This window comes from Loxodonta africana, chromosome 21 (genome assembly GCF_030014295.1).
Source record: "Loxodonta africana isolate mLoxAfr1 chromosome 21, mLoxAfr1.hap2, whole genome shotgun sequence".
Taxonomy (NCBI): Eukaryota; Metazoa; Chordata; class Mammalia; order Proboscidea; family Elephantidae; genus Loxodonta; species Loxodonta africana.
This window is the reverse complement of record NC_087362.1, coordinates 28,003,031-28,016,087: the sequence shown is the minus strand read 5'-3', so window position 1 is coordinate 28,016,087 and position 13,057 is coordinate 28,003,031. Positions and strand designations below refer to the sequence as shown.

General features: G+C 52.7%; 1 gene segment (V, D, J or C); it reads right to left on the bottom strand.

Moving 5' to 3' along the window:
* Positions 1-6,137: 6,137 nt before the first annotated feature.
* Positions 6,138-11,723, bottom strand: LOC135228393 (immunoglobulin heavy constant gamma 1-like). The segment is given in 7 exon segments: positions 6,138-7,651; positions 7,870-8,000; positions 9,922-10,242; positions 10,325-10,654; positions 10,765-10,812; positions 11,222-11,509; positions 11,636-11,723. Coding segments are annotated over 7 exon segments (1,290 nt in total).
* Between the last annotated feature and the right edge of the window lie 1,334 nt (positions 11,724-13,057).

Here is a 13,057-nt window from a genome sequence, read left to right as displayed (position 1 = left end):
TAGACTGGGATTACTAGAGAAGCAAAAGCAGTAAAGCGTGTAAATATATACAGAGGTATTTATATCAAGGACTTGGCTCACACAGTTGTAGAGGCTGGGACATCCCAAATCCACAGGTCAGAATAGTGGCTTCTGCTGATCCATGTAGCCGAAGGGGCTGGCAAACCCGAGATCAGCAGGTCAGAGAGCAGGGCATTGCTCACAGGCTGTGAAGATCAGCACATCTCAAGACTGGCAGGCAAGAGCACAGTTAAGTTGCTAGCTCAAGCCCCAAGAACCAGAGATCAGATGAACAGGAGCCAGATGCAGGATCCAGAACATGCAAAAAGCCCCCAAGCCTTACCAGAATGTCCACTTACATTTGGATTCAGGCCACACACCCCTGGAAAACTTCTCTGAACTGATTGGCTACTCACAGCAGATTCCATCATGGGGGTGATCACGTATCAAATATCAACAGGTACGTGATCACATTATATGACTGCCAAAACACTGAGAACCATGGACTAGCCCTGTTGACACATAATCTTAACCATCACAAGGTTTTTCTTGTATTCTCTGCTTTCAGCCATTATCCATCTGACATCAGTAATGATATCCCTGGTTCCATGTCCTCTTCTGAATCCAGCTTGCATTCCTGGCCGTTCCCTGTCAATATACTGCTGTGACCGCTTTTGAATAATCTTCAGCAAAATTTCACTTGCCTATGACATTAATCATATTGTTCGATAATTTCTTCATTTGGTTGGATCACCTTTCTTGGGAGTAGGTGTAAATATGGATCTCTTCCAGTCAGTTGGCTTTCTCCTTTTATGTACAGTAAAATTGTGAAAGCCAGAACTTGTGTAAGGTAGAAACCTGTCAAAGGAGGAGAGCTCAAATATTTTCCACTAAAACAAGTGATGGAAAAGTGGTAAGACTTTACTCTGTCAAAGGCAGAAAACCTAGGAGACCCAGAAAAACAAGGCAGTGCCGTTGAATTTCAGCTCTGTTAGGTTTCACTGTATATCTCACCTTAACTTGGCAGCTCTGGAAATGCAGCCCAGAGTTTCATTATCTGACTCCTTTAGCCAGTAAGGCCTCAGTGTTCTGCTTGAGCTCTGGCTGCACTAGGCTGTGCGGAGTGGAGAGTGCCTTCAGACAAATATTGAAAGGAAAGAATGCTCTCCAGTGCCTGCCTGCATTTGATCATGTTCCATGCCTTCAAATATTTGTTTTAAAAATAGTTTTCCCAGAGTTTATAACTGTTCTCTGTCAAAGGGTTAGCTTGTGCTACTCCACCATTGTTGGAATTGGAACTACTTTCTCTAGTGTGGTTTTTCATTTTCATTTCCCTGATGACTACTGTGGTTCACCATCTTTTTCGTATGTGTCATGGCCTTCTGGTTATCTTTTGTAAAATACCTGTTCAATCCTCTGGCCCGCTTTTCTATGGAATTGTTTTATCTTTATAATTGATTTGCAGGAGCTCTGTATATACTCTGGATATATTTTAGTCAGTTACCTATGTCTGTAGATGAAAATTGTAAAAGACTTTGAAGTGGACCAAAAGAATACTGGGTGTCTTCAGGGAAAAACAAGGCATTGTCTTTCACATGCTTCCAGGTTATCTGATTCTGTGCGGGCTCTATGCCTGTGTTTCATTGTCTTTGAGCTACTTCACAACTATATAGGTTATAGATAATTGATAGCAATATATATTCTGTTTGGTGGAGGGACAATTCAATCTTCCCCTCCTTCCATGGAAAAAAAACAGATCATTTGTATTTATGAATTTATTTTAGCATTCCTGATTTAACTACGTAAGTATAGGTTTTGAATTCTACTTTGAACTGGGTGTAACATCGTAAAGAGTTAAATACAATTTTTGAAATGAGTTCATTGTGTATCTATACGACAGTCTTGACTATACGCTTATGAAAAATTATCCTTTAATGTGTTGTAAATGTTTTATCCCGTGTGATCCTACCCAATCTCAGTGTCTAGCAGATTTAGTCTCCTTTGGCCCAAAAGGACAGGAGACCAGGTGTTCATGAGCAGATCTGAGCTCGACCACATTCTTCCTCTGTGGGTCTTGTTCAAGGGCACTCCCTTGAGAAAACCTTCTCTAACCCCATGTACTGGGTTCAATTCTTTCTGTTATGTGACCTTATAGGCTCCCATACTTTTCATTCATAGCACTTACCTCAATTGTACTTAAATAATTGTGGAATTACATACTTGATCCCTGCCTGTGTCCCCACACTCCAAATTTCTTGAAGGCAGAAGCCCTGTCTGTGTACCTGATGCCTAGTGGTACCTGGTGCCAAATTGCCATTTGTGAATATTTGTTTAAGAAACAGATGGTGTCTTCACAGAACTTCCTAGGGCCCTCTTTCCTCTCTGAGCTGGAGGAATCTCCTTTGGGTTTGACTTTTAGTGGTTAGGTTGAGCCCTGCCTTTCCCCTTGGGCAGGAATGAGATCAGGATGGTTTTATGGAATGTTCTAAAAGGCAGTGTGGGGTAGTAGAAGACATATGAACTTTGGAGTCCAAATACCTGAGTTCAAGTTCTTGCTTCTTACCCACAAGTAGGATGGTGAAGCCTCTTTAAAGTCTTCGTTTCTTCACCAGTAAGATTGAGACAGTGATTCCTACTTCTTAGAGGGTATTATCAACATGAAATGAGAGAAGGGTTTCTGTTGTGGATTAAATTGTGTCCCCTAAAAGGATATGTTGAAGTCCTAACCCCTGTACTTGTAACTGTGATTTTGTTTTAGAAAATAAGGTCTTTTAAAAAATATATTATCAGTTAAGTCACACAAGAGTAGGATGTGTTGTAGTCCTAATCCCTTCTGAAAGGTGTCTTAGAAAAGGGAAGAAGTTACACAGAGACAAGGAGACAGAAGAAGGATGAGGCAGATATGGTAGCAAGCTAAGGATTGTCATGGGTTTCTGGCAGCCTCTAGAAACTAGGAGAGAGGCATGGAGGGAGCCCTTGGAGGCAATCGACATGGTCAAGACCCTGCTTTGGACTTCCAGCCTTCAGAACTGTGAGATAAATTTGTATTCTTTGAAGCCACCCATTTTTTGATATTTTTTATGATAGCCCTAGGACAGTAAGACAGTCTCGGAAAACTCTGAAAAGTCAAAACACTGTGCAAACATCAGGCATAGTTATTACATTTTATGGCTTATTCGAGTTACTTCAAGTACTGGAGAAGCATTTTGATGATGCTTTTGCTAGGACATGCCATTGTAACAAGCAACCCCCTAATGAAAATGGCTTGCAGCGTAATCGCTTTATTTCTCTCCCATTTCTATGTCTTCTACAGTTGTCTGTGACTCTGTGTAGCTCTGCTGTTGGTGCATTCCTTGTTCTGGAATCCAGGCTGAAGGAGAAGTGCTTCCTGGAACATGCCATTCTCAAGCAAGAGAAAAGGAACAATGGTGGAGCCACGCTTTGGGAACAAGGTGGGCCACCAAGGCCAGTGTCAGTGGTGGCATGAGTATCCTCCTCTCAGGGGGATAGCATGCTCACAGTAAGTAGGGGGCAGTGAATAGTGAGGAGCAGTACTGTGATTTACCATCAGGATGAGGATACAGCTGGAGAGCTCAGCACAGTCTGCCTGAGAGCCAATGCGTCTGCTTGGTCTTGTGCATTTTTTGTGCATCATGCCTTCCCAGGTCTGTCTTTGTATTCCCTGGTGCCGCTGGACTTCTTTTGGTGTGGCAATTTCTCATATCCTATGTGGACTAGCTCTTACCTCCCCTCTGGTCTCTTTCCTCTGGCCTGACCATCCGTAGCCTGCATTTGAACAGAGCTTGGGGGGTGGCCATATGTCGGGGAAGGTTACTAGCCTCTAATCCAGAGGTCCAGGTACAGACTCACCACTCCACATTCCAGTGGGGTGACTTTGGTCACGTCACTGACCTTTGCCATCTACCCAGCCCTGGCCACATCCATAGCAGAGCCTGGGCTGGACCCTGGGATACAACATGAAGAAGGGGCTAGGATGTCAGTGCTCATTTCTCTCCTCTTCCTGCCCATACTGCAGTTCTGCAAACTCGAATGCACGCTTAGATGCCATCCTTGGACTTCACCCCATGGACATTCTGCATGGCCTGGCCATCAAGTGCAGGAACTGAGCCATGGTTCCCAAGGGCACTGTGGAGGTCAGAGTGGCAGCCTTTGCTTCATGCAGAGCTGCAAAAAGGGGGTGCCCATGCCCAGCATTCTAGATAAGGTTTGAGGGCCAGGACCTTCTCTGGGAAGACAACTCTCTGGACTTCTCTCCCCTCTGCCTGTGTCTGGGTTTGTCCAGCCTAGACTTGGTGTCCGTGTGTATATGGACCAATGGCAGCTTGGGAGCTTTCTCTACAGCTAGGATAGGTCTGGCAGGTGGTGCACTACTTTGTTTGCAAGGGCTGTTGGGCCAGGAAAGAAGGAGAGATACAGGACCTTTTGCCCCTTGCCCACAGCTCCACAACATGGAAGCCTTACAGTTTAAAGGGCTACATCACTTAATGAGTACAACCTGTTCTGCCTCAGGCTCCCTGAAGCTTGGCCCTAAGTCTAATCCAAGGACCCTCTGGTGGTTTTATGGGGTGAATTGTGTCCCCCCAAAAGTTACATTGACTCTGTACATGGGAGAATTCTTGTTCTTACTGTCATGTCAGCCCCCAACTCATGGTGAGCCTGTGTACAATGGAACAAAGCGCTGCCTGGTCTTCCTCCACCCCCGCGACGAGTTGTGGATCAAGCCATTATAATTCACACAGTTTTCATTGGTTGGTTTTCAGAAGTAGTTCACCAGGTGTTTCTTCTTAGTCCATCTTAGCCTGGAAGCTCCGCTGAAAGCTGTTCAGCATCCTAGCAACATGTAAGCCTCCACTGACAGATGGTGCATTTGCAGGGAATTGAACCCAGGTCTCCTGCATGGAAGGTGAGAATTCTACCACTGAACCACCAATACCCTTCCCACCTTCTCCACCCTCCCTCCCCCCAAAAATAAACAAACAAAAATTATATTGCGGCCTTAACCTTGTACCTGTGAATATGACCCTGTTTGGAAACAGGGTATTCTTTGTCATGTAATGAGGTCATACTGAGTAGGGTGGGTCCTACACCTGACCATTTCTGACTAGCGTCTTATAAATAGAGCAGGATAGACACAGAGATACACACTGGGGAAGACAAACACCAAGGAATGCCAAGGAGCTCCTGGGGTTACCAACAAAGATGGACACCCTTCCTCTCTTAGAGTGTTGCCCTGATTCTAGCCTCCAGAACTGTGAGAGAATAAATTCTGTCTCTTCGAAGCCTCCCAATTGTGGTATTCCTCTTAAGGCAGCACTATGGAAGACAAGTGGCAAGGACCCAATCAGTGCCATGGTCCCTGCTTCCCACCCACAGCCATTCTAGAAGTTGGGCCTAGACTCTTATAGCTGCCCCTCCTGGCCTCCCTGTCTTCAGAGCAGCTCGCACGCAGCACCATCCAATGAGCCCCTCCATACCCCTTCCCCGCATTAAATTACCTGCACCTCCCTATAGCCTCCAGGACATGGGTCAGCGAGTCAAAGATGCTTTTGACCCAGCTCTTGGATGGCCCTTTCTTGGTCATCTCACCTGGTTCTGGCCTCCATCCAGCACAGCCCCAGGCTTCTCCATCAGCGATGGCCAAGGCTAGACACCCCTCCTGTGCAGTTCCTTGGGGCTCTGCTCCCGAAGCCTCACCTGCCTCTCTGAACAGCCTTCTCGAACCTCCTGGAACCTACTGGATCCATCTGTCTTGGGTGTTGAGATCATTAATCCTGGCCTGCTCTCCTCAACCTCCTGGGACCACGAGGGTTGGCTGGGGGCCTTGTCCCACACAGTGCCAGCCACAGTCCCTTCAGTGAGGGTGAAGGCTGTCCTCAGACCTCTTGTCCTGCCTACACCACAGAGCAAGTGGGCAGGCACATCTAATACCTCCCTGGCTGCGAGGTGGAAGTCTGCTGGAGAAAAATAGACACCGATGCTGGGGACACCCAAGGGACCCTGGCCAGTGGCAGGAGCTGAGTGAGTGCAGGGTGCTCTGGGACTCATGGCTGGCTAATCTCAATGCTGTGGCTGGCACTTGAAGGGCTCAAAGTGTGTCACCATAGAAAGACTACCAGCATGATAAATCATACGACTTAAGGCCATTTTATTGTAAATAAAAAACAAGAACAACACATTTACATGAAAGACAATCAATGAAATTCAGAAAATTAAAAAGAGATATGAAGCTACAAAGCTGATGGATGTGGCATTTCTTTGGTGTGGTTTGCTTCCATTTGCATCATTCTTCTTCCCACTTGAATATGGGCTCAGCACTCTGGTTCCTTTGTGGTGTGACTCTGCTGAGTATTTGCTGGAAGGGAAGATGGGAGACAGGGAGCCCAGAGGGGTGGCAATGCTTGGCCCCGGGACCTCTGTGCAGTGCCTGTGGCTGGGCTGGCCCAGCTCCCCATCAGTGTTGTTTGCCAGATGCCCACTCCTAGCATCTGGTCACTTTCCTTGCCTCCATTCTCTTTGTCTTTGGCCCCCTCTGTCCAGGGGCCCATAGAGGTGGCCTTCCAAGGCATGCCCTGACCACCTGAGGCACTGGTCACCAGGCCTCTCTCCAGGAGGCTGTCCAGCCACTGACCTCTCAGACCTGATGCCCTTCCTGATTGGCACAGATGCCCACCCTCAACCAGACCCTGCAGTGTCCATGGGTATGGCCCAGGCCTTCTCAGGTGGTCTCTCGGATGGCGGCAAGTCTGGGCCATGAGCTAGAACTGGGCTGGTGGCTGGGAGATGGTGGACATCCCGGGCCAAGCCCCTCACCTGGCCCCCAGGCAGGCAGAGGCTGGGAGCTTCTGTCCCTTGGGTTGAACCCCACTTCTAAAAGCACTGTGTGGGAAGCCAGGATTGGATGGAAAGCCCCTTCCCAACAGCCAGAGACCAACTTTCCAGTTCAAAATGAAAAGGAGCCTATTCCTCAGGCCAGGGTCATAGAAGTGATGGGGGAATCCCTGTGGCCTCCCAGGGAGGAACTGGCCAGGTGAAGGCCAGAGGAAGGGCCTTTTGGTGAAGGTTGCAGCACTTCCCAGTGAGCATCCCTGCTGGGTGTGATGGTCAGTGGCTCCCCTGCCTTGGCACATGATGTCTCCACCAAGAATCTTTGAGATTTGGTGTCTCTCTGAGCCAGGCCCAGGGTGGGGTTTGAACTCAGGTCCCTGCTCCAAATGGACATGGGGAATACTGGCCCATCCCCTGCTCCAGAATGGACATACACAGCTGACTCTGAGAGACTCCCAATGCGATGACCCCACCGGCGCTCCTTGTGCTGCTGTAAATGCTATCTAGGTATGGGGTAGCGGGACATCCAGGCTGCTGGATCTGGGGGAGAACCTGCTGTCCACCAGGTTCCCTGACAGGAGGGAAATGAGACAGAATGGTCAGAGAGCAGAGAGCAGTCAGGAGCAGTGAGATCAGAGGGCCGGGTTGAGCTTGGGTGGAGGTTGGAGCCACTGAAGCCTGTGGTGGGTTCGGCTTCTATGTGTTCCTCTCTCAGCAGCCCCTAGGCAGCCTGCCCGATCATATTCCTGTAGTCGGGGGCAATGGTCCGCTTCAGCTCCACCACCGAGGAGAAGATCCACTTGACCTGCGGGTGATAGGGTGGTGACAGTGAGCAGGCCACGCCAAGCCCCGACAGCCCCAGGCCCTGAGCCCTGAGGCTCCCTCTTTCCCTCTGCCTACCCGCCTGGGGTCCGGCTGCTCCATGCATGGGGACCCTACTGGCAGAGTAGCCCACTGTGGGGGGTGATGGCTGGAGGCTGGGGCTTGGGGGCTGGCATGGGGTAGAGGCCCTGAGGATCAGACCTTGAAGAAGGTGATGGTGGCACTGTAGCACACGCTGAGCAGGAAGAGCGTGATGAAGATGGAGATGGTGGTCCACAGCCCATCCAGCTCCCCATCCTGAGCCTCTGCACAGCTCTCCTCTGGGTGCAGCTCTGGAAAGGGGATGAGGGATCAGTGAGGGTGTCCCGGCTGTGGGGGCTGGCACAGAGACAGGAGACAGGAAGGTACAGGAGGAAGGGCCCCATCTATGCTGGGGATGGCCCTCCAGCCCCCTCACCCTCTCTTCCCTGCCTGTCCCCTCCCAGGAAGGGCTGAGCCAGCAGGGCCCCATGGTCAGCTCTCCCTGGCCATGCCTCTTCTATGGTTTCTTAGGACAGTGCTGGGGACCTCTTCCCAGCCTTGGGCACTGTCCTCAGTCCCATCCCTCTCCTACAGCTTGGATCCCAGCATGGCTGGGAACCCCTGTCCCCTCTTACAGCCCAGCCGGCTGTGAGAACCACTCACTTTTGCTTGCCCACCAGCACTGGCCTGATTAGGGCAGCATAAGGGGCCATCTTGGGACATGGCCACCCCAAGCCCACTTGCAGCCTGTCTGGGCCCCTGGCCCGCCATTGCACCTCCCTGGGTGAAAAGGTCCGGAGGGCAGGAGGGACAGTACAGCCCACCCTCCCCAGGGAAGCACGGTGCTAAGAAGTGATGTTGGGGACAGTGAAGGGCTTTTGACCCCACGTATGAGGGGGCAGGAGTGTGAGTGTGCAGGAGGCTGGTGGCAGTTTTTGTCGTCACAGAATTGAGCTTGTGGTGATGTTAGGAGAGCAGGAGTCTTGCCCCTTTGAGTAGCTCTGGAGGGTGGGTCTGTGAGGAAGCATGTGGGTTCTTGCAGGTAGGGACCTGTCTGAGTTGGTCAGGTACAGTTGAGCTGGGAGCAATCCACGGGGCACTCCTGCAACTTTGGAGGGTGTGGGATGAGGCTGGTGTGTGTGTTCATGTGACCTGGGCTTGTGCTCGCAGGCATTGTGCATTTTGCCTGTGTGAGGCCCCAGTGTATAAGGGGAGTGCTTGTATGTGTGTGTGTGAGTGTGTCCATGTGTTCATGTGTACATGCATGCCCATGTATACATGTGTGTGCGGGTGCATATGTGTGCATGCATGTCCATGTGTTTGTGTGTGTTTACTTGTGTGTTTGTGTGCATGTGTATGTACGTGTGTGTGAATATGAGTACGTGCATAAGTGCCATGCATTTGTCTGTATGTGTATGTGTGATTTTATGTGACAGTGCATGTGTACACATGTGCCCATGTATTTACTTGTGTTTGTGTGTGTGTGTGAGCTGTGGTCCATGCATTTGTGCGTGCATGTGTGAGGTGTGTGTGAAGGTGATCTGTGGGTGCTGGATTGGTGTTAGCAGGAGAGGCTTGTTTTTCATGCGTCTGAGCTCAGTGTCCATGTGTCTGGTCAGTGCCTTCCCTCTCCTGGGCAGGCCGCCTGGATCCCGAGTGTGTTGTGTGGAGTGGTTTGTTCTTAGAGCCCCAGTGAAAAAAGACGGCCTATCCTCATATCCAGGGGCCTCCACATGAACACAGAGCCACCACGGGGAGCCCCCCGCAAGGCCCTGTGGACAGGGACCCCTGGGGACAAGTCAGACACTCTCTCCACCACATAGCCTCCCTAGGTGTGTCTACCTGTTCCCTCCCCCTCTCCAGCCCAGAGTAGCTGCTGGCTGGAGGAGGGACCCAGAGAGCAGACACTGTTGGTGAAGGACCTGTCCCAGTAGTAGGCTGCCCGTGGCCAGCTTCCCCCCGGGAGGCCTACACAGACCCCTACGGTCTCCCTCAATGGTGACAGTGGAGGTCTCAGGCCCCACCTGACCCCACAGCCCGGCAGAGCCCAGGCTCACGTGGGCCTCGGAAAGAACCATGCCAGTCTTGCAGGACCCCAGGGCAGAGCTGGGTGCTTTATTTTCAGGGCGGATCGCCTGGGGGTTATTTACAGGTGAGGTTCCAGGTGTGCTCAGGGGCCCCGCCAGTCAGCGGGGGAGGCACTTGCTGGGCATGCTGGCTAGGCTCATTTACCAGGAGACAGGGAGATGGTCTTCTGGATGCGGTGGCTGGGCAGCGTCTCATGCAGCACCACGCAGGAGTAGGTGTCTCCTTGCTGCCATCTGTCCTTGGGCACTGTGAGCTTGCTGTACAGGAAGAAGGTCCCATTAGCCTCAAGATGGGCTTCAGTATTCTCATAGCTGTTCTCAGGCTCTGGCTGCTGGTTCCTCTGCCATGTAACATCAATGTCAGATGGGTAAAATCCCTTCACCAGGCATGTGAGGGTGACCTTGTCCTCGGTCAGCTCATCTTGGTGTGGGGGCAGGACATACACCTGTGGCTCATGGGGCTGCCCTGTGGGAACGAAGGTGGAGAGGGTTACTCCTGGTGCAGAGGGAGGAGTTGTCCACCCCTCCTTGCCCACTTGCTGCCTCACCTTTGGCCTTGGAGATGACCTTTTCAACAGGTGTGGGGAGGGCACTATTGTTGACCTTGCACTTGAATTCTTTGCCCTTGAGCCAGTCCTGCTGTGTGATGGGGAGTGTGCTGACCACACGGTATGTGCTGTTGAACTGCTCCTCCTGAACGCTGGTCTTGGCTTTGTGTACCTGTTTGCCATCCACGAACCAGCTGAACTCTACCTCAAGGTTGTCCTGGCCCAGGTCTACCACCAGGCATGTCACTTCGGGGGATCGGGAGATCATGAGGGTGTCCTTGGGCTTGGGGGGGAAGATGAAGATGGACGGCCCTCCTATGAGCTCAGGAGCTGGTGGGAAGAGTTGAGAGTCAGTGACAGGGCCATGGGTGCTGGGGCATGGATTGGGTTTGTCTTCCCATTGGGGCTGGATCCTCTTAGCGAGAGTGGGGTCACTTTACCTAGGCACCTGGATTTGAATTCGGAGCACACATCTGGGTGGCGTGGCACTGCAGAGAGAGCAGACAGACAGGGAGCGTTACCTTAGTGGGAAAAAGAGTGGGCATACCAGCTGGGAGAGGGAATGTTTGGCCCTCAGGCTGGGATGAGGTCAAGTTAGGCTTTCATGAAGCAGTTGGAGGCTCTGAGACCCACCATCCAACGCTGAGCTCAGGGGCTGGATTATGGGTATCCAACCTGTGTGTCCCCTGGGCCTGGCGGGTGACCCCAGAACACTCCCTTCTTGAATCTGTGGGACCTCAGGGTGGGGCATGCAGAGCCCTTTAGTGGGAGGAGACAGGCAGGGGCCACCAGCTGCCCTGCATCTCTTGGTGTGTCAGGGGCCTCAGGCTGACCCTGAACCTATCTGCTGGGGATGCAGGCTGTGGGTCCCCCACTGCAACTGTGCTCGTGGCTCACCGATCTTCTTGTCCACTTTGGTGTTGCTGGCTGGGTGGGCGACATTGCAGACGTAGGGTCGTCTGGTCCAGGGGGCGGGCACGGTCACCGTGCTGGTGAGGGAGTACAGGCCAGACGACTGCAGGACGGCCGGAAAAGTGTGTGCCCCAGACAGGGCTCCAGAGTTCCAGGACACCGTCACTGGCTCTGGGAAGTAGTTGGCGACCAGGCAGGCCAGGGCCACCTTGGATTCGGGTGTGGTCCCACAGCCGGGGGCCAGGGGAAAGACTGATGGGGCCTTGGTGGAGGCTGCAAGAGAGGGGGCCCCACATGACCATGTGCCCAGGCCGAGCCAGGCTTCCTGCCTGCCAGGCTTGTCCTCTGTGCTCACAGGCACCAGGGGTACACACCTGAGGAGCACATCTAGACACACACCTGGGTCACACAGCTGGCCATACCCACCCACTCCCACCTCAGCACCCCCTCTCTGGAGGCCCCTGGGAAGGTGCCAGGCCTGGGACATCTCTGATCTGATGTACTTCCAGGACCAGGAGCCTTGTCTGTGGCCTCGCTGACTATGCCAGTACCACAGGCTTGGCTCAGTCAGCTGGCCAGCTTTCCAAGACCACCTAGAGTCAGCTCAGCCCTGGGGTCTCCCTCCCACTTTGCTTATTCATTATTCTTAAGGTGAGTGGCACCGGGTTCCCTACCTCCTCTGCCTGACCCCAGACTGTAGGCCCTGGCTCCAGCCAGCTTTTCTATGGTCTTTCAGCCAGTGACCATCTCTGGCCCCTCTTGCCCCAGCCTGGACCTGTACTTTGGAGTGGCAGCCCCTGCCTCACCCTGTCATCACCCCAGTCCAGGGTGTTCCATCCAGAGCCTCTTGCCACTCCTGTCTCTGCCTTCTGTGCCTCCAGGTCTCCTGGAGTCCATTCCCTCCCTCCAGGAAGGCTCTCTCTGTAGCAAAGGCTGACCAGACCTTGTTTCCTACCAGTCACTGCTGGCCTGGCCCCTCCCTGTCCTGGACCAACCCCCTGGGAGCATGGTCATCCCTTTCTCTGCTCTCCTCCCCTCCACCAGCCAGCAAAAACCCCCAGCCCAGGTTCCTTCTAATCTTCTCCTCTGGGCCTGAGCTTCTGTGGCCCCCTGTGGCTCCACCAATCCAGCACCTTCACTCCCCACACTGTGGCCTACCTGTTCTTCCAGGGCACTGTCAGCTCCTTACTCACCCATATGATTCCTCCTCCTTTCATGGTCCTGCCTGAGCTAGCCCCAAGGCACCACCTCCTGCTCCCTCCACAAACCAAATTCAGCCTGTCCCTGCCTTTGCCCACCTGAGTTCACCCTGAGCCCCGCCCATCCTCAGGCCCTGCTTCCTAACCCAGCTGCTCCTGAAACTGGGCACCCCAGCCCACCCTCAGCCCACATAGGAGTCATGCACCTGCCCTTGGATCCTCTTCTTCCCTGCTTGTGCCAGTACTGTGAGCCCCAGGCAGGTCGAGTGCACGCTCTGTCCCTGAGTTCTCAGACTTCAGAAGCTCAAGCCCACCGCCTGGCAGGTCTCTGCCCTCTGACTATGGGCCCCCCGGCAGCCCTCTCTCCCTTGCCCACTTATTCCACAGGTTCCAGCAGCCCCTGCTCAGGACCCTCTGCTGGGTCAGCCAACTTGTGACCCCACCCGATAACCCCACCAGCCCTGAAACAGAGCTGGGCCCTTTGGAAGAGCCTCTGGTTTCTCCCTCAGCCCTGGGGTCTCTACCACCCAGGGTCCCCTCCCTGAACCAGCCCTGGAGCTCCTGCCAGTCCAGTCTCCTACCTCTGTCCACCTGCTCACCATTGGTCAGCTCAGTCCTGGGC